General features: G+C 42.5%; 1 protein-coding gene across 3 annotated transcripts in view; it reads left to right on the top strand.

Moving 5' to 3' along the window:
* Positions 1–22603, top strand: part of ANO2 (anoctamin 2) — a 100860-nt gene that overhangs the window by 7653 nt on the left and 70604 nt on the right. Inside the window, exons 2-5 of one of the 3 annotated variants that reach the window (XM_039318795.1) lie at positions 676–845; positions 7834–8202; positions 20618–20716; positions 21715–21866. In XM_039318795.1, the coding sequence (XP_039174729.1) occupies positions 676–845; positions 7834–8202; positions 20618–20716; positions 21715–21866 (790 nt within the window). Of the gene's footprint in view, positions 1–675; positions 846–3072; positions 3361–7833; positions 8203–20617; positions 20717–21714; positions 21867–22603 lie in introns of those variants that run through there. The other 2 variants (XM_039318796.1, XM_039318794.1) reach the window with 2 other exon arrangements.

Raw genomic sequence — 22603 nt, 5'->3', positions numbered from 1 at the left:
CAGCAGCATTCACTCAGTTCAAACACAGAAGTGTTCATTGTTGCCACCTATACCCAAGAATTTAGTCCAGGCATTTCCAAACCTGACAACTTTAAGACTTGTGGACTTCAACTCCTCTTCCCAGCTATGCTGGCTGGGGAATTCTGGGAATTGAAATCCACAAGTCTTAAAAGGGCCACGTCTGGAGACCGCTGATCTAGTCAACTAATGGTCAGTGCTGAATTGGCCCTAGAGAAGACTCAACGGAATTCACGGGGGCTGGACTTGAGCCTCTCGTGGTAATGCAAGGATTCCAAACTTATGACATATTTAACACCACCTTCCAGCTCAGTCTTCTCTTACACTTTCCCACCTCAAAGGGGAGCATCTGAGTTTGTCCCTTTTCTTTTTCCATCAAAAACTCTGGGTCTGCAACCTGGCGTGGATGTTGCAGTCACGCTGGGACTTGTTGCTAAACAGATTGTAGATCCTGACTCTGTAGATCCCACTGGATCAGGATCTCTGGGTGCAGAGGCAGCCAGTCTGTGTCCTCTCTGAGGATTGGTGGATTCCATCACCAGAACCTTCTTACTGATTCCATATCAGGTCTTTCAAATCAGGAATCCAGCCCTGACTGAACAAGGCATTGATTAATCAATTTTGAGATCCTGACTCTTCTTTACTTTTATTTCTCAGATTTTCCTTTAACTCCCTCACCTACTCTCCGTAAAAAAGCCACCAGGACCTCAGTGTCAAAAGAAAGCAAAAAATATCTCACCGTCCCTCAAGGCTATCCCTTTATGCATGTTGACCAAGTCAATGGGATATCAGGACCAACTAAACACAGGAAAACCTGGAAAACGTCTGTAAGTAAACTGGGAGGACCACTTAAACATTTAAACATCTCTGAAATCTGTTTATGAACGAGAGCGTTCCAGTTTTTAAAAAGGCGATGACAAAAAACACAGATCCTGTCCTGAATAAGAAATTGCTTAACAGTTGTTAAATTGGTGCAGAAATCTCACTTTCTTACCCTATTCAATCTCCTCCTCAGAGATTTTATCTCAGAAAGGAGCCTGAAAAATTACCTCAGCTTCTACTACAAAGAAGAGGGGTGGGGGGGTCAACCTGTTTTTCAAAGCCAGCTGAGGGCACAACAAGAAGCAACGGATGAAAACTAATCAAGGAGAGAAGCAACCTAGAACTAAGGTGGAATTTCCTGACCGGGAGAAGAATTAATCTGTGGAACAACCTGCCTCCAGAAGCTGTGTGTGCTTCATCAATGGAGGTTTTCAAGAAGAGACTGGACAGCCATTTGTCTGAAATGGTATAGGGTCTCCTGCTTGAGCAGGGGGTTGGACTAGAAGATCTCCAAGGTCCCTAAAACTCTGTCATTCTGATCATAAGTGCAAGAATCTGTTACCTCCTTGATGATTTATACTTTATGTCTGTGCTCTGATATGATCTATTATAAGTTAAAAAGGACAGCCTTTGGTCGAAAACACTTGATATCCCCATTCTGCTCTAAATACCACAGAAATAAATATTTCCGATAGCTCTCTCATATGCCATGCATTGTAATCTGTGTAGATAATCTGGATTAGGCTCTTTCTAACTCGGTTAAGTGCCTGAACAGGGAGCTTGACTAGAAGTTCCCTTCCAACTCTCTTATTCTGTTAGATCTTCAATCTTACATTTTGAGCTTGTACTGAACATGACCATCTGGGGTTTGTTTACCCACAGCTTGGCCTCCATATCTTAGGTTAACATGAACACTCTTCTTTTTCTTTCTAATTAAAAATATTTAGGTAGCCAAATATTGCTGGGTGCATCTTCCAGCAATCAGATCAAATATTGCTGGGTGCATCTTCTAGCTATCAGATCAAAAGCTACTGATGTACCGCTTGATGTATATCACGTGAAGGCATTTCTCTAGAATGCGTGCCTTTTCTTGTAAATGTTTCCAGAGCCCACTGGTTATAAAATAGCTTTCTGACTTCTGACCTTCAAAAAATCAGTCCCACAATGATCAATTCTATGATTACTTGCCATCTTCTAGCTATCAGATCAAAAGCTACTGATGTTTCCTGCTTAACAACATCTGGAAGAGGGCAATTTACTCAATGGCCACATCTCACTAAGTCTTCAAATCACAGATTTAGATGTAAAATGTTGCAACCGTGGGCAGCCTATATTCCAAAACATCAGATAAATAAGAGCTAAGAACTCAACTGGCATGATGGCAGTGTTCCAGTATCTCAGGGGCTGCCCCAAAGAAGAGGGAGTCAAGCTATTCTCCAAAGCCCCAGAGGGCAGGACAAGAAGCAATGGATGGAAACTAACCAAGGAGAGAAGCAACCTAGAACTAAGGAGGAATTTCCTGACAGTGAGAACAATTAATCAGTGGAACAACCTGCCTCCAGAAGTTGTGGGTGCTCCATCACTGGAGGCTTTCAAGAAGACACTGGACAGCCATTTGTCTGAAATGGTATTGGGTTTCCTGCCTGAGCAGGGGGTTGGACTAGATGACCTCCAAGGTCCCTTCCCAATCTGATATTCTTGTATCTGTTTTAACTATATTTTCTGACACAGCTGTGATAACCGGGTTGACCCAAAGCAACTAGCCATGAACTGGTCCCTAGGAGATTGGTCCCTAGGACCACCCAAGACTATGTCTCAGAACTTCAGCAGCAAACTATTGCTCTCCGTTTTATTAATCTGCAACACCATCACAACTTGCCTTCTCCAGCAACATCCATCGATGACTTCTCCACCTCCATTATCCTCAAAGAATTAAAATGAGCAGTGCTTGGCCAGAAAGGAGAGGCCTTCTTACTGGTCCTTACTCCTGGTGCTAATGTCCACTGTGGGATTGAGCAGACAAAAGTTCCACGGGGCCTCTTCCCAACAAGGATTCCAGAGCTACAATCCTAATGTCCATTGAGACTGTGCTCTGGACCTTTTCAACACAAGCATCTCTGCAGACTTTGAACATTTCCCTCTTGGTGGTTGCACCTGCTTCGTTCTCCCCGGAGTTACTATGGAGATGGCAGCTCCTGGAATGAATCCACTGGGGAGCCCAAGATCGCGAACAGCACAACAGCTTCAGTAACTTCTTTGCAACCACACCGGTTGTGCGTTGGTTCCTTTGGATTCTCTGCGCAGCTTTCTCGTGTCACAGAAAGGACCACAGCAGGGAGACGGTCTTTTCTAGATTCGGCCGATGGATTCCCCGAGATCTCTTCCCAGATCTGCCAGTAGGAAATGGTGACATCGGCGGCTGGGATGTGCTCTCCCCACTTGGAAGAGTAGATTGGAAATTTAAGACTAGGTTTTCCCACCCTGTCAGGAATGGAACCGGAGAATCTGCGTGGACTGCCTGTAAGTACAGCATAGACCCTATGAGGACATGTAAAAAAAAATGCCATGACAGATTTGACTGGGGGTAGAATAAATTGCAAAATAATTAGGTTAGCCACCCTTCTGCAATGAATGAAATAGTGACATTGTTGAGTCTCATAGAATGACAGAGCTGGAAGGGGCCTTGGAGGTCATCCAATCTGACCTCCTGAAGGTGAACAAATTGTGTGTGTCACGAAACCTTCATTTCTTAGCCGACCGCAATTTTGTGCAAATCACTGCACTTGGGTTCTGGAGATATTTATTTATTAATTTCCCTAGTGTGTCTTTCAAATTTGTTCGGCAAGCGTTAAGAACTGGAAATTTGTTTTCTTTCTACGATCAACGATCAGCTTTTCTGCGATTGTGCAATCTGTACCAACGTGAACATCCATAGCCCCTCTTCATCCTGTAAATGTTTACATCTAATGGAATGTAACACAGGATTAATTGGGGGGCTCGGTGCTCAAATTTTGCAAGGATGGATGACTTTTAAATATCCTGTTTTCTGAAAAAAACGAAAAAAAGGCAAGGAAAGGATGGTGGGCGCCATAAGTTGGCCATCCAGAGTCCTTGGAGATAAGAGGGGCAGCCAGTGAATCTCGTAATAAATAAAATAAATAAAGGACGCGATAATGGGATTCTATCTGCTATGAAGAGGCGCTAACGTAGGCTAACATTTTTGTGCTTTGCACAGAATTACATAGAAACATAGGGCTGAATGGGACCTTGGAGGTCTTCTAGTCCAACCCTATGCCATTCCAGACAATGATTGTCCAATCTTTCCTTGAAAATCTCCAGGGATGGAGCATCTACAAATCTGGGTGGCAGGCTGTTCTATTGATTAATTGTTCTGAGTGTCAGGATCTCCTTCGTTCTTCTTGGATTTTCTTCTGATGATCTTCTACCTATTCCTGTTCTCAGGTGCAGGATAAGAAGTCGACCCCCCCTCTTTCCTGTGACAGCCCCTCAAATACTGGAAGACAGCTAGCGTGTATCTCCAATCCTTATCTTTGATAGACCAGACATACCTAGTTCCCTCAATCGTTCCTCATACAGTTTAGTTTCTTATCCTCTTTGATGTTCTTCTCAGCACTCTTGACGTCCGATTAAAGCTATATATATATAAAAGTGAATCTGAGGAAATGCAGATATATATGTTTTCATTGGACATGAGACAATCAGTTTTGGTCTCCACAAAAAAGATGTTGAGACTCTAGAACAGTGGTTCTCAACCTGTGGGTCAGGACCCCATTTGGGGTCGAACGACCATTTCACGGGGGTCGCCAAACAACACAGTCCGCCATTTTTTTCCCCCTTTTCCTTAGCTGTGCTACTCCCTTTTATTCTATTGGCTTTTGAAAGCCAATAGAATAGACTCTCTTGAATAGAGTCTAATTCTATTGGCTTTCAAAGCCAATAGGAATTGTCCAGGCTGTCTCTGCCCTGCTGAGCCCGCCAAAAGTCCCATTCTGCAAATGGTGCTGCACCAGTTGAGTAGTCCTCGACTTACAACCGGTTGGGGGTCGCAGCATTAAAAAGGTTGAGAACCACTGCTCTAGAAAGAGTGCAGAGAAGAGCAACAAAGATGATTAGGGGACTGGAGGCCAAAACATATGAAGAACGGTTACAGGAACTGGGCATGGTGAGTCTAGTGAAGAGAAGGTCCAGGTGAGACATGATGGCAGTCTTCCAATATTTGAGGGGGTCTCACAGAGAGGAGGGGATCAACCTATTTTCCAAAGCACCTGAAGGCCAGACAAGGAATAGCAGATGGAAACTCATCAAGGAGAGACTCAACTTGGAAATAAGGAGAGATTTCCTGACAGCAAGGACAATCAACCACTGGAACAGAAGTTGCCTTCAGAAGTTGTGGGAGCTCCATCACTGGAGGCTTTCAAGAAGAGACTGGACTTCCATCTGTCAGAAACGGTGTAGAGTCTCCTGCTTGGGCAGGGGGTTGGACTAGATGACCCACAGGATCCCTTCCAACTCTGTGATTCTGATTCTGACTATTAAGGGAGGGAGCTTTGGAGGCATTTGAAAAAAGAGAGTTCTTGGCCTAGTGTCTCACGCTTAAGGGATTCTGTATTTGGCAATGCACATTTGTTATTATGTAAAGAAAAAAAACCCATGAAAAAAAAAGGCCACATTGAATTACCTGCTTATTTGCATGCGGTTGCTAAGCTGGGCTTTCTAAGGAGGACTTGTTTTCAAATTGATGACTCCCCAGGCAATAAGGCTGTAACCCCTATTCCCTTGTTCTCAAGAAGACTTCACAGAAGCTGAAGCAATGTTGTCTTGGAACTCAGAGAGAGAAACATACCATAACTTTGCTTGCTGGAGTTAACTACCTACAGGTAGTCCTCAAATAATAATAATAATAATAATAATAATAATAATAATAATAGTAATACCACCTGGTAAGCTGTGGCAGGAAGATTGCACAGACTGACTACAAGCAGCGGCATGACAAAGTAGCAACAATGGTGCATTGGAAGATCTGCAAAAAATATCATTTGCCTGTAAGCAAAAACTGGTGGGATCATAAAATAGAGAAAGTCATAGAAAATGATAAAATTAAACTGCTCTGGGACTTCAGAATTCAAACAGACAAGCACCTGCAACATAACACCCCAGACTTAACAATTGTCGATAAGAAAGACAAAAAAGTCTGGATAGTGGACGTGGCAGTGCCTGGAGATAGCAGAATAGAAGAGAAAGAACTGGAGAAGATAACAAAATACAAAGACCTACAAATAGAAATAGAAAGACTGTGGCAAAAGCAAGCAAGGGTAGTACCAATAGTCATAGGCTCCTTGGGTGCAATCCCAAAACAACTGGAGCACCACTTGAACACCATTGGCATTGACAAATTCGCTATTAGTCAATTGCAAAAGGCGGCCTTATTAGGAACTGCTTCCATCCTGCGACGATACCTGTAATACCATCAAACATCCACATCTGCCTATCCCAGGTCCTGGGTAAGGACTCGATAGGTAGACAAAATGCCAAATCCAGTCTGAACATCTGGCTGACTGTGCGATGATCCATAAATAATAAATAATAATAATAATAATAATAATAATAATAATAATAAAGTTGGAAGGGACCTTGGAGGTCATCTAGTCCAACCCCCTGCTCAGGCAGGAAACCCTATACCATTTTGGACAAATGGCTGTCCAGTCTCTTCTTAAAAACTTCCAGTGTTGGAGCATTCACAACTTCTGGAGGCAGGTTGTTCCACTGGTTAATTGTTCTCACTGTTAGGAAGTTTCTCCTTAGTTCCTGATTGCTTCTCTCCTTGATCAGTTTCTACCCGTTGCTTCTTGTCCTGCCTTCAGGGGCTTTGGAAAATAGCTTGACTCCCTCTTCTTTGGGGCAGCCCCTTATATACTGGAACACTGCCATCATGTCAGTTGAGTTCTTAGCTCTTATTTATCTGATGTTTTGGAATATAGGTTGCCCACGGTTGCAACATTTGCTTTGGGGCAGCCCCTCAAATATTGGAACACTGGAAAACAAATCATCTGGCTGTATTCACCCAGTCTAGCCATTCTAACGTCTTAAGGAAACTATGGTTTGGCTTTGTGATACAAGCCGTTGTGGACCCCTCAATATATGAATCCATCTAATTGTAAGTTACTTGACATTGATAGGACACATATACGAATGTAGGAAGTCAATGCTGGTTTGTTAATTGAGCTTCAGCTGGTTAACGAAGTAGTCAAAAACAACCAATAAGTTCAAGAGGCCCATTTATTCCTTTAAATAAAAACCAAACAAGGTAGTTATTGCTAATCGGCTGAATAGGAAAAATGCCTCTTAACTGACGTCCTACATCCTGTGTTCATTGTATATAAACAATACTTTGCAACTTTTTTTAGAAAAAAAAACCTGCATATTTGGTGGTTTCCAAGACTACCAGAACATTGAGTGTTATTGACTTTCATTCGTGTGTACGTTTGGAGAGAAACCGGTTAAATTCTTGAATAGCTAAGGATATATAGAAGATCAAGGGGGGAAGGGATGTATTTTATGCTGCCATTTCTATCGTTAGGAGGAAAAGCAACGGGAATCTGAATTACGGTAAACGCGGAGAGGAGAACATGTAATAAACGTCTAGCTTCCTCCAGCCTTGGTGCTCTTTTGCTCCTTCCCCCCCCCCCCTACCCTTTGTTGCTTTTTTAGAGGGTGGGATTTGCCTTCTTTGCACCTCAGCATAGGATTATTTCTATCAATCTTCCAAAAGTATTTACCCCGTGGATGCCTCGGTCGCTCAAAGCTTGTGAAATCAAAGCTTCCTGCGTGGTTTAATCTGGGTCCCATCTGCTCCATCCCTTCAACGGCAATTCTCCTGCCTATCCAGCACGCTCTCTATTTCTCCTCTGTTTTTACAAGCAGCGGTTCTGTTCACTGCATCCTTCGGTAAATTCTTTCCCCTTTTCCTTCCAGGTGATTAACAACTATCTGGATGGGGCTCAGACTGGGGTCTCAGAAAGCCCATCGCCGTCACCTGGAGGGATGCATTTCCGAGACAGCAAGAGAAAAGTGGACTACGTCTTAGTTTACCACTACCGGAAACATTTCTCAGATCATGGCGGTGACTGTCAAGGCCCCTTACATAGGCCGGGGTCCTTGGCTATTATTTCTAACGGGGAGACCGCCAAAAGCCAGCAGAAACATCAGGAAGGTTCTACTCCAGAAGCCCAAGTCATTGACGTTGCTCCACAGGATGCTTTGGAGGTGGCAAAACAGGAGCAGAGGGAGGAGTTTGAACGCAACCTGGCGGAAGCTGGTCTGGAGTTAGAAAAGGACGTGGAGGTAAGACATTGATTGGCAACTGCAGGACCGTTGCTTGGCTGCTGTTTGTATGCTCGCCGTGCCTTCAGCAAATGATTATCCTGATGTAGTCCTACAAAGAATGTCTGAGACAGATTCACCTCATTTCTCCCCATTTAAAAGGCAAAGAGACTGCTACTGTGGGGTCCTTGTACCAAAGATGCTTTTTCATGAGGCAACTGAACTTTCTTGTTTTCCTTTGAAGACATTTCCCTTCTCATCCAAGAAGCTTCTTCCGCTCTGACTGGATGGTGGGGAAGGGAAGGACTTATACTCCTTGCAGACAGCTGGTCATTGGCCTCCTTTTACAGCGTCGTTGAGGCCATCTGGAGGTTTACCTGTGTCCTGAAGGTCACCCGAGTGGTGCAAATGGGTGTGGAGCCTTCTTGGAACTGCGTGGTAGACTGGAGGCAGATGATGTTGTATCCCTCCCCCTCTGTTGAGAGAGGTCTGTTCAATTTTGACACAGAGGGCCTCTTTGAATAGAAATCCATTCATTCCCCACCTTCCAGTCAGAGCTGAAGAAGCTTCTGGGATGAGAAGTGAAACGTCTTCAAAGAAAAACAAGAAAGTCCAGTTGCCTCGTGAAAAAGTATCTTTGGGATAACTATGACCTGGAGGACTGAGCTTGGTGGTCTTCTTGCAGAGGTTTCATTACCCAACTAGATAACATCACCAGCGCTACAAGGGAGGGATGTTTTCAAAGTGGAGGAGGAGGAGAAGTGTAGAAGGAAGAAGATGAGGAGGAGGAGGAGGGGGAGGAGGAGGACTGTGGGGTCCTTGGTGTTCTGAGCTTGGTGGTTTTCTTGCAGACGTTTCATTACCAAACTAGGTGATGCCATCAATGCTAGAAGGGAGTGGGATTTGTGGAGAGGAGGAGGAGGAGGAGGAGGAGGAGGAGGAGGAGGAGGAGGAGGAGGAGGAGGAGGAAGAGGAGAGGAGGAGGAGGAGGAGGAGGAGGAGGAGGAGGAGGAGGAGGAGGAGGAGGAGGAGAACAGTTATGGGGTCCTTGGTGCTCTCTGAACTTACTTGTTTTCTTGCAGATGTTTCATTACCTAATGTGGTAATGAAACCTCTGCAAGAAAACCACCAACTCAGAGATCACTAAGGCGTCCATAACTCAACCCTGATCTACAAATATTGTCTTCTGAAGGGGATATATTGGAGAAATATACACAGCAGAGAAAAAGACACACTTATCTGTGCCGTGAAAGGAAGCAGAACTTGGACCTTCCCATATTCTGCCCTGGCGACGTAGGAAGATTTGAAAGAAATAATGTAGCTCCATGGTTCAGTCAAACCCCGTGACAACATTGTGGATCTGTGAAGTGAGACGATAGGAGTCCATGGATAGGATTGATGTATGCACAATTTGCACCTTGCAAATTTTATTGTTGCTCAGGTGGCTTCAGGGCTGGGAAATGTTTCCTTTAGCTAATGATGTCTAAACAGTTCCTAATCCTGAGAGTTTTTTTCGGGAATTTCTTCAAAGAAGATGTGCTGTTTTCATTGTTCCCAGCAAGAACAATAGTAGAACCTCAGACTTACTGTTTTATCGTCTCCTAGTGCTGAATTCTCTGTGAGCTGGTATTGCCCATGAGTTGACAATTCGACTCTTAAGTTGACAGTAGAGTCATTGAGGACTAGGTTGGAGCTCCAAGATTTGGGCAGATGACATTGGCCTGTAGAAATGTGAAGCTTTGTTCTAACATGTGGGATGTGGGGTTGAGTGTTGTTTCACACAAACAGGATGCTAAACACAAATCAGCGCCAATCCAGCGCTGTATTATGTTGAGATTCAGACTATATCCTCAAGGTTTTTAATTGGGGGAATTCATAATTCAATGGGGAATAAACCTGACCCAACCATTAGAATCAAAAGAACAGAATTGGAAGGGACTTTGGAGGTCTTCCAGTCCAACCCCCTGCTCAGGTAGGAAACCCTACACCATTTCAGACAAATGGCTGTCCAATTTCTTCTTAAAAGCCTCCAGTGTTGGAGCATTCACAACTTCTGGAGGCAGGTTGTTCCACTGGTTGATTGTTCTCACTGTCAGCAAATTTTTCCTTCGTTCTAGGTTGCTTCTCTCTTTGTTCAGTTTCCACCCATTGCTTCTTGTCTTATTTCTGGTGCTTTGGAAAATAAGTTGACCCCCTCTTCTTTTGGCAGCTCCTCAAATATTGGAACCTTGTTATCATGTCACCCTAGTCCTTCTTTTCACTAAACTAGACACACCCAATTCTTGCCACCGTTCTTCATATGTTTTAACCTCCACCACCACCCACCCAATCATCTTTGTTCTATTTATTTATACAGCTGGTTCATTAGTTGAACGCATTTAATTATTACTTAAAATCTCAGTCTGAGAGAAGTGGAGCATGTAGGTAAGGGATCAGCTTTCCTTTGTTTATTCTTTGCTTGTTGATTCTGCTGAATTGCAGATCTGGACAGGCCTTAATCGGCCTTCCTTAATCTGCTCCGTTGTCAAGAGACTCCCGTTTGCCTCTAAGTCCAGCCAGGCAGCTGGTGCAACCAAAAGGACCCTATTAGTCTGTGCTTGGCTGCAGCCCCCGAGACAAAACCCAAAAGAGCAGATGTCCTTGCTGGATGGAGATGCAGTGCAGTTGTCCCTGTAGGAGACAGTCCCGTCTCCGGTCAGTTGGCTCTATGCACTGTCATCTCAGCTGGTGGCCTCAAGGTCAATAAAAATCTGGGCTGTGCATCGCATGAGAACATCATGTGGCATGTCTCATTTTGGCTCGAAGTTTCAAAGAAAGGCCCTTTACTCAAAGCAAACGGTGGCTCAGCATCGTGTGCAGATCAGTCAAAGGCTGTGGTTCTAAAAAGCTGAGGCTGATAGCTCACTCTCATGCTGTCTTCTGATGTTGCCTTTCTTGAGAAGCGCTTCACAGGACCTTGAGTGCGCCAAAACAATATAACTAGAGACTCTGCTGATTAAAAACAAAACAAACCATGTGACACAGTGGAAAATGAAATTTGTTATATCATCCCAGCCCCTTGCTAAACCTTTCCAGTCTGGAGACATGCTTGTCCCCTGAGCTTCATCCTGTGAAGCCTGCAGGGACCTGGAGTATCTGAACATTAGGTTGGTATCTCAACATTTCCCAGTGGATCCAGCCACAAACCCTAGTACATCTTCTTTCCCCCATCCTTACCACTTTCTGCGGAGGGACAATCGAGAACATCTGTCATTACAGTCTGGTTTGGAAGCATCTCTTCGTTGGATAGGGAGGCGGTGCAGAGAGTGGTGAGGACAGCAGAAAAGATTATTGGCAGTTCCCTCCCTCCCATCCAGGACATGGCCCAGAAGCATTGCTTGAGCAGAGTCCACAAGATTGTCTGGGACTCTACACATCTTCTTCACGACCTGTTTTGTTTATTATCTTCTGGGAGGAGGGGGCTCCATGGTATCCAAAGCAGAACATCTGGATTCAGTCACAGTTTTGTTCCATATAGTATCAACCTTGGGAACTCTCAGGCTTCCTCTTTCCGCTATGTATCCAAGATGGACAGTGATTAATATTTATATGTATTTATATGTAAGGGTGTAGGTATATACATATGTATGTATGTAGGTCTTTGGTTATTCGGGTTTTCTCCCACGTCAAATTGGAAGTATCTTGGCGACGTTTCGACAAAGTCTCATTCGTCATCTTCAGGCTGGTGTTTTCGGCTTCATGCTTCTAGGAGCAATGTGTATGTATGTAGCATCTCTATATGTGTGTTATGTATGTGTACACGTTTGAGAGCAAACAACAGGATTTCATTTTTTATGTGTGCCAGGGTGCCCACAGTAAAAAAAACAACAACAAAGTTTATATTATTATTATTATTATTATTATTATTATTATTATTATTATTATTATTATTATCTTACTCTTGAAAAGACTAACTTGTAATATAAATGAACAAAAATCTAACGTGACTAGGAGAAAAAAACACATCAGAATGGCCAGATATTCCTATTCCGAGGCTACGTCTGGCCCTTAGATGCTGGACCAGGCTCTTTCAGGACAATTAGAACTTCAGGACAATTAGAACAAATACATTACCCATTACATTACATTAACTTCATTCATCTTTGAGTTATTTCTTAACCTTCTGGAAGAAGTGTGGAAAGAGGACAAGCGTTTTGAAGGAATTGGATCTTCCTCTCAAGGTAAAATATTTCGTAGCCACATAGTTTTCATAGCGTAGCCAAGCTACAGCAGTACAACTGGAAGGACTGTGGGGTCATTGGTGCTCTCTGAGCTTGCTTATTTTTTTGCAGAGGTTTCATTACCCAACTAGGTAACATTATCAGTGCTAGAAGGGTTTGCTCTCTGCTTATACTATATACAAGTGGCTTGCCTTGTCAGTGGGAGGTCCTTGATTAGGCTGTTGTTTACTGTTCGCTTGTTTGTCTGAGATAGTAGTTCCTTGATTGGGGTATTCTTTACTGTTTGATTGTTGGTCCAGTATTAATCACTGCTTATGTAGATGTTAATTGATGGCAAGGAGGTGTTTTTGTCTTCCTATAGCTACAATAGTTTTACGAAGAGCAGTTGCAGGGATTGGGTATGTCTAGTTTAATGAAGAGAAGGACGAGGGGTGACATAATAGCAGAGTTCCAGTATCTCAGGGGCTGCCCCAAAGAAGGGGGAGTCAAGCTATTCTCCAAAGCACCTGAAGGCAGGACAAGAAGCAATGGATGGAAACTAACCAAGGAGAGAAGCAACCTAGAACTAAGGAGGAATTTCCTAATGGTGAAAGCAATCATCCAATGGAAGAGCTTGCCTTCAGAAGTTGTGCATGCTCCATCACTGGAGGCTTTCAAACAGAGACTGGACAACCGTTTGTCTGAAATGGTGTAGGGTCTCCTGTTTGAGCAGGGGGTTGGACTAGAAGACCTGATAGTGGTCTTTCAATATCTCAGAGGTTTCCACAAAGAAGAGGAGTAACGCTATTCTCCAAAGCACTTGAAGGCAAGACAAGAAGCAATGGATGGAAACTAACAAAAGAGAGAAGCGACCTGGAACTAAGGAGAAATTTCCTGACTGTTAGAACAATTAATCAGTGGAACAGCATGTTCTATCACTGGAGGTCTTCAAGAACTGACTGGACAGCCATTTGTCTGAAATAATATAGGGAGCTGGACCTACAAGGTCATCCTCCTGGATAAGCTACAAGCTATTTGATTTCTGTAGAGATTATGGTGACATTTATTGACTGGCCAGAATGCAGAATAACAAAGTTGGCTGTTATTCTGCATTCTGGCCAGTCAATAAATGTCACCATAATCTCTACAGAAATCAAACCACTTGTAGCGTATCCCTGGAGGATGTAGGTATTCTTCTCTCACCAACAGCAACCAGTTCTTGAAAGTGTTGTGCATCAAAACAAAAGGCTGTTTGTGGAAAGGGGACAAGCAGTTGGGAAGTTCTTTGTTTGTGAAATGGATAAGCTGCCCTAATTACTTATGAGTCTGTTTACAAAAGACAAGTCTGAAATACTACAAAATGCAGAACTCCTCATACATGCAGCATAACAGAAACAGAATAACAAGAGTTGGAAGGGAGCTTGGAGGTCATCTAGTCCAACCCCCTGCTCAGGCAGAAAGCCCTATATACCATTTCAGACAAATGGTTGTCCAGTCTCTTCTTAAAAACTTCCAGTGTTGGAGCATTCACCGCTTCTGGAGGCAGGTTGTTCCACTGGTTAATTTTTTCTCACTGTCAGGAAGTTTCTCCTTAGTTCTAGGTTGCTTCTCTCCTTGATTAGTTTCCATCCGTTGCTTCTTGTTCTGCCTTCAGGTGTTTTGGAAAATAGGTTGACCCCCTCCTCTTTATGGCAACCCCTTAGATATTGAAATATTGCCATCATGTCAGTTGAGTTCTTAGCGCTTATTTATCTCATGTTTTTGAACATCTGTTTCTTCTTGTCCTGCTTTCCGGTGCTTTGGAGAATAGGTTGATCCAGAAAAAAAATATGTGGCAGACCAAAGACATACCCGAAGATTTGAAGATGGGGACTTGAGTCTTTGGGCAGCGGGTTAGACTGATAGTTGGGGCTCTGAAGGCAGAGCAGACGTTTTGCAAGGAAGTTTAATAGGTGGACAAACAAATGGATCTTGGAGTTTGCCAACAGAACAGAATGAGCATCGAGGGAGAAGGAGTAATAGCTGTTAAATAAAGGCATCATCTGTCCTGTGGAGTCATGGAGGGAATGTTCTTTGGAGTGCATCCATACTGTGACCCAATGATTAATCTTTTTTTTTGGGCAAGAAGGCTCTCCTCTTACTCACCACGGAGATCAAAATACACCAGAGATTTGTTCTTGATCCTTCCTCATCTGGTGACTGATCTGCACCAGGTCCTTTTCATCTAATGGGTTAGGTTGACTGCCCATTGTTGTTGTTGTTAATTGCGAAGTCGTGTCCAACCCATCGTGACCCCAAGGACAACGTTCCTCCAGGTCTTCCTGTCCTCTACCATCTTCTGGAGTCCATTTAAGTTCACACCTACTGCTTCAGTGACTCCCTCCAGCCACCTCATTCTCTGTCGTCCCCTTCTTCTATTGCCCTCCATCTTTCCCAGCATTAGGCGCTTCTCCAATGAGTCCTTCCTTCTCATTAGGTGGCCAAAGGACTTGAGTTTCAACTTCAGGATCTGGCCTTCTAAAGAGCAGTCGGGATTGATCTCTTCTAGGACTGACCGGTTTGAACGCCTTGCAGTCCAGGGGACTCGCAGGAGTCTTCTCCAGCACCAGAGTTCAAAGGCCTCCATTCTTTGGCGCTCAGCCTTCCTTATGGTCCAACTTTCACAGCCATACATTGCAACTGGGAAAACCGTGGCCTGGACTGTACGCACTTTTGTTGGCAGGGTGATGTGACTGCCCATTACTTGAGTGAAGTACATGGGATATAGTACAAGCACAGAACTGACCATACTGAAGATATCTCAAGGGCAGTTCTTGACCAAGAGCTGACAGGGGTGATGCTAAATCAGGGGTCTTCAAACTTGGCCCTTTTATGACTTGTGGACTTCAACTCCAAAAATTCCTCAGCCAGGAAGTTATAAAAGTCATAAAAGGGCCAAGTTTGAAGACCCCCTAAATCAGTGTTTCTCAACCTTGACAATTTTAAGGCATGTGGACTTCAACTCCCAGAATTCCACAGCCAGCATTAGAATCCTAGAAGAACAGAGTTGAAAGGGGCCTTGGGGGGGGGGTCTTCTAGTCCAACCATCAGCTTATATAATCGCTCCCCTGATTAGGTCCATTTTATCCCCTATCAGATGAGGCCTTTGGTTCCGGCTAAAAACAGGGCGATGTACATCAAAATCCAAATTTTCCTTAATTTCTCCATCTACATTTTGGCGAGGAGTTTTCCTGTTGTGACAGAGTTTACACATACTGTTCATGGGGTTTACAAGCTTTGTCAGGAAAAGGTGCAAACTTTACTGGCCCACTAAGAAGAGACTGGACAGTCACCTGTCTGAAATGGTACAGGTCCCTGTCTGAGCAAGGGGCTAACACTACAACATCTGAATATCTTTTTCCAGATCTTCATGGCTGCTTTACCAAGTGCTGATCCGTAACATACTAAATTTCTTGACTCTTTGCTCCTTTAATGATAATAATCAATCTTAAAAGAGCAGAAACTATCCATCACTTAGACATCTTCGTTGTCAGTTCTCCATGATGTTTGCGGTACCTGTTGTCAGTAATTTGATCTTCTTCATATTTAATCTTCATTCCCCCCCCTTTTTTTTTTCACGGTCCTTCTTAAGTTTCATTAAGGGTAAGGATAATATAGATATAGTAGTTTATGAGAGAGGTGCTACTTGGGCATTTCCCCTATGCTGCATTCATGTGTTTGAGAGGGATGAGAGGGGAGGAAGGTGTAGGGAGGAAGTAGGATGGTAAGAGGAGAAGGGGAGGGGAGAGAGTAGGAGGGGAGGAGAGAAAGAGGAGGGAAGTAGGGAAGGTATTAGTGAGGGTGGACGCGGCCTGGGGGGAATGGGCAGGCGGTACCAATGGTTATGAATTTATTTTATCTTGTAAATTGTATTTTGTATGATGAATAAATGGAAAATAAAAACTTTTTATTAAAAAAAATAATTTGATCTTCTTCATATTTAATCTTCGTCCCCCCCCTTTTTTTTTCACGGTGCTTCTTAAGTTTCATTACTAGAGCCTCCAGATCATTTATGAGCTCGCTTCTCGGAGTAACTATATCAGCAATGCACAGTTTTTCTTCCTCCAGTTTTAAAACCATGCTCATATTCTTCCAGTTTAAACCCCCTTCGTTATGTATTCAGCACATAGTTTGAATAAATAAGGGGAGAGTATACAGCGTTGTGTCTTCTTTTGTCAACCTGAAACTAGCTGAGAAAAATCTTCTTGGCCAGCATATTTGTCCCAAGGCTGGGTGTTATGGAAAATATCAGTGCCAGCAATGTTTATTCAGTCATCGGAACAACATTATGGAAAGAAAGGCGTAAAATAATCCATGCATTTTGAGGACAAGTTCATTTTTTTATGAAAGTTTTTGGGAGGAAGTTTCATTTTAAAAAGTTTTTGAAGTGGATGAGAAGACCTACAAGAAGTGCTTCCTTTCACCTTCTTAAAGATGAAAAAGTAGGGAGGGGGTGTTTGTTTAATTGGGTGGTCTCTGCCCCAAGCCCTAGTGTTGTTGTTGTTTTGTAAGGTCTTAAAGGCTTGGCTTTGCAAATGGGTTTGGAGAGCTAGTTGCGGAGATCAACCAAGCACAGCAACAGGGTCCAATTGACTTTTCAGGAGACACTGCCAACTTTAGTCCACGATCTCTGGACCAATAGAACTATGTGTTCCTCTTAGCTGCTATTGTTAGAAGTTTTGTTAGAAGTTTTACTAGTAGGGACAAAGTGGCCTAGCGGTTAAGAGATTGAACTTATAGACTGGAAGATTGGCAGTTTGAGACCCAAGCACTGCATTATGGGGTGAGCTCCCGTTCCTTGCTCCAGCTCCTTGCCCACCTAGCAGTCCGAAAGCATGCAAACGCGAGTAGATAAATAGGTACCACTTGGTGAGAAGGTGTTCTGTGTGCCTCTGTGTGTAGTTTTGCTAGCCACATGACCAGGGAAGCATCTTTGGTCAATGCTGACTCCCTTCGGTAGGAAACAGAGATTAGCAAGACATGATTGGACAGGGGGAATCTGTATCTGTTTTTTATTTATTTGTTTTTCTGGTATAGCAAAAATCAGATTTTATCAAAAGGTTGGGTTTATGGATTGTATTAAGGCTCTCCCCCATCTACTACCCCAGTTCCCATCTAATTCAACTATTCGAGGAATCAAGCTTTAAATTTGTGGATGGACGTTGTAGAGGGAAAGGATTATATTGCAAGAAAATGCTTTCGTTTTGTTTTTTTAAAAATCATAACACAACTTCTACTCTGTGTTTTATGCCTTGTTCTTCTAGCAGCTGTTCTGTTCCCGGAATGGCACTTTTACCATAATTATGCACTTACAGAAACAATAATGACACAAACAATAACTTGGAAAGACATAGTTGTGTTATGCAAAGAATGCACTGGAAAATATTCAGAGAGATGTAACATGGCGTGAGTCAACATGATACACAGCAATTGAAATCTACTCTTATTGTGTAATGGAAATGCTATTATGTAATGGAAGAAGAAATAAATGAGATTGGTGATAAATGGAGGGATGAGAGAAATTAAAAACTAGAATATATCTGGAAGGGATACCTGAATTGATAACTTGTTGAGTTAAAGTGAAATTTGATTTTGGTAACTGTAAACTGATAAAGTTTTAAAACAGGTTTAGTACTAATAGAAATTTAATTTAGAAATGGAATATTTTAAACGTATTACGTTATTTGAGGGAAATAGAGAGGAGACAGTGAATGTATTGAGTTGAGTTGTTTATTTATGTTTTTACTTTGGAATGTCTGATTATCCAAACACCATGGTGTGTCCTGAGTACTTTTTCTTAAAAATTAAAAAACCAATAAAATATTTTCAAAAAAAAGAGAAATCTACTCCTTTCATTCTTCCAGACTTTTCCACTAAAATGGTTCTTAAAAGTTGCTTCACAAATGTGACGATTGGCATATTGTTCATTGAACGTGTACCGTCGCTGCTTCCATCCCCTCGTCTTCTTATCTGTCTCTTATCTCTGCTGCTTACTTTGCTAAATGGGTCATTTAAGCTAGAAGTTGTGGCAGAGGTTACAGTCCGGTCTGAATTTTTACTTTGTTTTAAAAAGGTCTTCTGTAGTTCTGGCGAAGCCTGTCTCCTGCTGCTTCTGAAGGAAACCCAGTGCCGTAATTAAAATATTTCTTTCCTTTTTCTTCTAAAAGACAACTTCCACCATTTTCTCAGGTTCTCCGTGTTTCTAAAGTACAAAACAAGGCCCTTGGAAGTGCCATCCTTCTTCCAAAACTGTGTTTCCAAAAAAACTAAAGGAGATTCATAAATGAAACACTGATGAGAAGGTGTGGAAGACTAGGAGTGACATGACAGCCGTATTCCAGTATTTGAGGGGCTGCCATAAAGAAGAGGGGGTCATCTTATTTTCCAAAGCACCAGAGGGCAGGACAAGGTAAACAATGGATGGAAATCGATCAAGGAGAAAACCAATTTGAAATTAAGGAGAAACTTCCTAACAGTGGTGACAATTAACCAGTGGAACAGAAGTTGCCTCCAGAAATCATGGGCGCTCCATCACTGGAGGTCTTTAAGAAGAGATTGGACAGCCACTTGTCTGAAATGGTTTAGGGTCTCCTTCCCGAGCAGGGGGTTGGACTAGAAGACCTCCAAAGTCCCTTCCAGCTGTATTCTGTTCTATGGGCCAGGTCTTTCCACATCTTCCGATCTTGCGCTAGAGTTGTTCTATGCTCTGACTGGTGTCAGCTTTGATGTTGTCCAGCCATCGTGTCCTTTGATGGCCTGCTTGTCTTTTACTGCTAACTCTTCTAAACATAATTGCTTTCTCCACGGCCAAAGTAAATGAGACGCAGTTTCATGATTTTGCCTTTTAGTGACGCGTCTGGTGTTATGCGCTCCCATGCTTGCTTGTTAGTCACCTTTCCTTTCCAAGTATAGTCAGCAGAATCTCCCCAAAAGTGTTTGGAGCTGTCTATGTTTCAAACAAAAAATTAAAAAAGGAAAAAAAGGTTCTGTGTTAAGACAATAGATGGCCTTGGAAATGCAAATAAAGGCCAGGTACTTATTATCATATCTGGTGGACATGCCCCAAAGCAAAAAAGATTTTGGGTTAAAATACATTTATGGTTGGAGAAAAATGACTAAAACACAAATAGACTTTAAACCAGAATTATGTTTGTCAGGAATAATAGGAACTAATTATGAGAAAGATTGCAGATATCTAAGACTACACATATTAATGGCAGCAAGGTTGTATTTGCCCAACATTGGAAAAATGAAAACTTACCTACTGAAGAAGTACTAATTAAGAAAATTCTAGAGCGTGCAGACATGGATAGATTGACTTTAAAGATTAAAGAGAAAGAAGGCTCGGTGTATTTTAGAACATGGGATAATTTTTATCAATGGTTAGAAAAACGAGTCAGAGAGAAAGGAACGTGACATATAATTTTGAATATACATTAGCATCAATTAACATATTGTTTATGATAATTAGCTATATCTATTATTACTAGTTAAACACATGTACCCAGACATTACGCTGTGTGCGAAATATTGAAAATGTTATTTGGAGAAACCCCAATCCTAACCGTAACCCTAACCCAAATCCCAACCCTATAAAAACTAATAAAATCTATGCAAAAGAGAGAGAGAGAGTAGATGGCCTTCATCTTCTCCAGGGCTTCAAGAGATGACTAGATCTTTCCAGAATCTGATGAGAAAATGGACTTAGCATTCCTTCTGCTTGTTGTCCATATTTCGTAGGGAGCCCTGCCAACCCACTTCTTTCCAAAGAAGTCTTGGTCACATCTGGTCCCCAGGCACATCGCTAAACGTAGCACACATCCAGATACACATCTGGCTAAGGGTTCCTATAAACGTTTACAAGAGAGCATAGTTTTGGCAAATTTGTTTCATAACTCTCACATGGAATAGTTTCTCCATTTAAGGATTGCTGCCTTCTCGGAGACATAAATAAAAACACGCAAGAAAATAAATATTCAAATGAGATGGTTGTAGTGAGGGAAAATAGCCACAGACAATAAACACATATTAAAGAAAAATGTTAAACAAACGATTGCATTTCTTTAGGAAGAATAGAACTCATTCAATGGTAACATTTGGCCCGAAGGAAAGCAATAAATGTTCAGTTACAGTTACAGTGACAACATATTTGGAGGACAATATTCTTCTTTCTGTGACTTTTTTTCTTCTTATTTTAGGATAAGAGTCAAGGATTGAGTTTTGTCCGAATACACGCACCATGGAATGTACTGAGCCGAGAAGCAGAAATTCTGAAAATCAAAATGCCCACTAAAAGAGTAAGTATGGATCAATTCCGTTTTTTATCACTTTTGAATGTTAGAAACAGAGGGAAGTAGCAGATAGGTGTGCAGCAGACATGTCAAACTCGTGACATCACCAACTCCCATCCAGATGTGCCCTGATCTGGTTCATCCTCCTTCGAGCTGACATCTGGAGAAGCATCCAGGGGAGTCATCACAGAGTGGAGTTTAGTTCACATTGTTATGGCCACCAACATGTCTTTTGTGACCATACCTTGTAGACCAGGGGTGTCAAACTGCCGGCCCGCGGACCGGATGCGTCATGTGGAAGCTGCGCCCACCCGGTTTTGCCATTGCAGGCAATGGGGTGGGCGCAGCTTCCACATGACGCATCCGGTCCGCGGGCCGGCAGTTTGACACCCCTGGTCTACAAGGTATGGTCACAAAAGACATGTTGGTGGCCATAACAATGTGAACTAAACTCCACTCTGTGATGACTCCCCTGGATGCTTCTCCAGATGTCAGCTCGAAGGAGGATGAACCAGATCAGGGCACATCTGGATGGGAGTTGGTCAATGGCTCTGAGAGGGATTTGGCTGAAGCACAGCTGCAGCAGGACAGCATGGAGGCTTCCGGTGGGGAAAGCACACAGCTGAAGGACTGAGTGATGAGGAAGAGGAACCGCCTCCTGCACCTGATCCAAGAACACGTAGGACAAAGAAAAGGCAGGAGCAGAGGAGGTCTGAAGGCAAAGCTGTAGGCTGTTCCACTGGTTGATTGTCCTCACTGTCACGAAGTTTCTCCTTATTTCCAACGGTTGAGCAGGCAATAGAAAACATCCGTAGTTTATTTTACTCCATATTTTTTTTCTAGAGCATTGACAAGTTTCTTCATTTGATTTCTGAGCAGGAGTGCCTCTGTTGAATATACACATCCTTTTTTTTCTTACTGCATCTATTCCTTTCGAATAAATGAGTTTAACCATTTTTTTTGAAGTTATGTACCTGTGATGTATGCCGTTTTTGTTTTTCTAGACTTATGAAATCAAAGAAGAAGGAGGAATTGTCAAGAAGCTGTCGTGCATGTGGCAGAAATGTACAGAGCCACTGCAGCCTAAAGTGCCACAGCAAAACACCACTAAGATGAAAAATTTATCTTATCCCTTTTCCAGAGAAAAAGTATATTTGTGAGTATTTGACCGACTGGGTGATGGGACCGATGGAGTATTTAATCCAAATGACTTCGGCAGAAATTGGGTAGATGCTAATTGAGCAGGGCACAGAGAAATATTTTTCAAACTTGGCCACTTTAAGCTGTGTGGACTTCAACTCCCAGAATTCCTCAGCCGTTCTGGGAGTTGAAGTCTATATTGTTTAACATGGCCAAGTTTGAAAAAAAAAACACTGATATACAGCAGTGGGTTGCTTGGGAATCACAGAGGCAAAATGCCGATCACTTGATCAATTAAAGAATACAAAACAACTTTCGCGTCCTTTTCTCAGCCATTCTAAGCTTGCCTGTTTTCTTGCAGACGTTTCATTACCAAACTAGGTAACATCATCAGTGCTAGAAGGGAGGGGGGGTTGCTCTCATTTTATATACTAGTGGCTTACCCTATCGATATTGGTGGGAGTGGACTTGGTACTGCTATTAAAGTTTCAATAGAAGAATAGCATAGCATAGCATAGCATAGCATAGCATAGCATAGCATAGAATAGAATATAGGAATGAAGAATAGAATAGAATAGAATAGAATAGAATAGAATAGAATAGAATAGAATAGAATAGAATAGAATGGAATGGAATGGAATGGAATGGAATGGAATGGAATGGAATAGAATAGAATAGAATAGAATAGAATAGAATAGAATAGAATAGAATATTATGGAATGGAATGGAATGGGATAGGAACAGAACAGAACA

This window comes from Crotalus tigris, unplaced genomic scaffold (genome assembly GCF_016545835.1).
Source record: "Crotalus tigris isolate CLP2741 ecotype Arizona unplaced genomic scaffold, ASM1654583v1 scf7180000021561.349155, whole genome shotgun sequence".
In the NCBI taxonomy this organism is placed as follows: Eukaryota; Metazoa; Chordata; class Lepidosauria; order Squamata; family Viperidae; genus Crotalus; species Crotalus tigris.
This window is presented reverse-complemented; position numbering and strand designations above follow the sequence as displayed.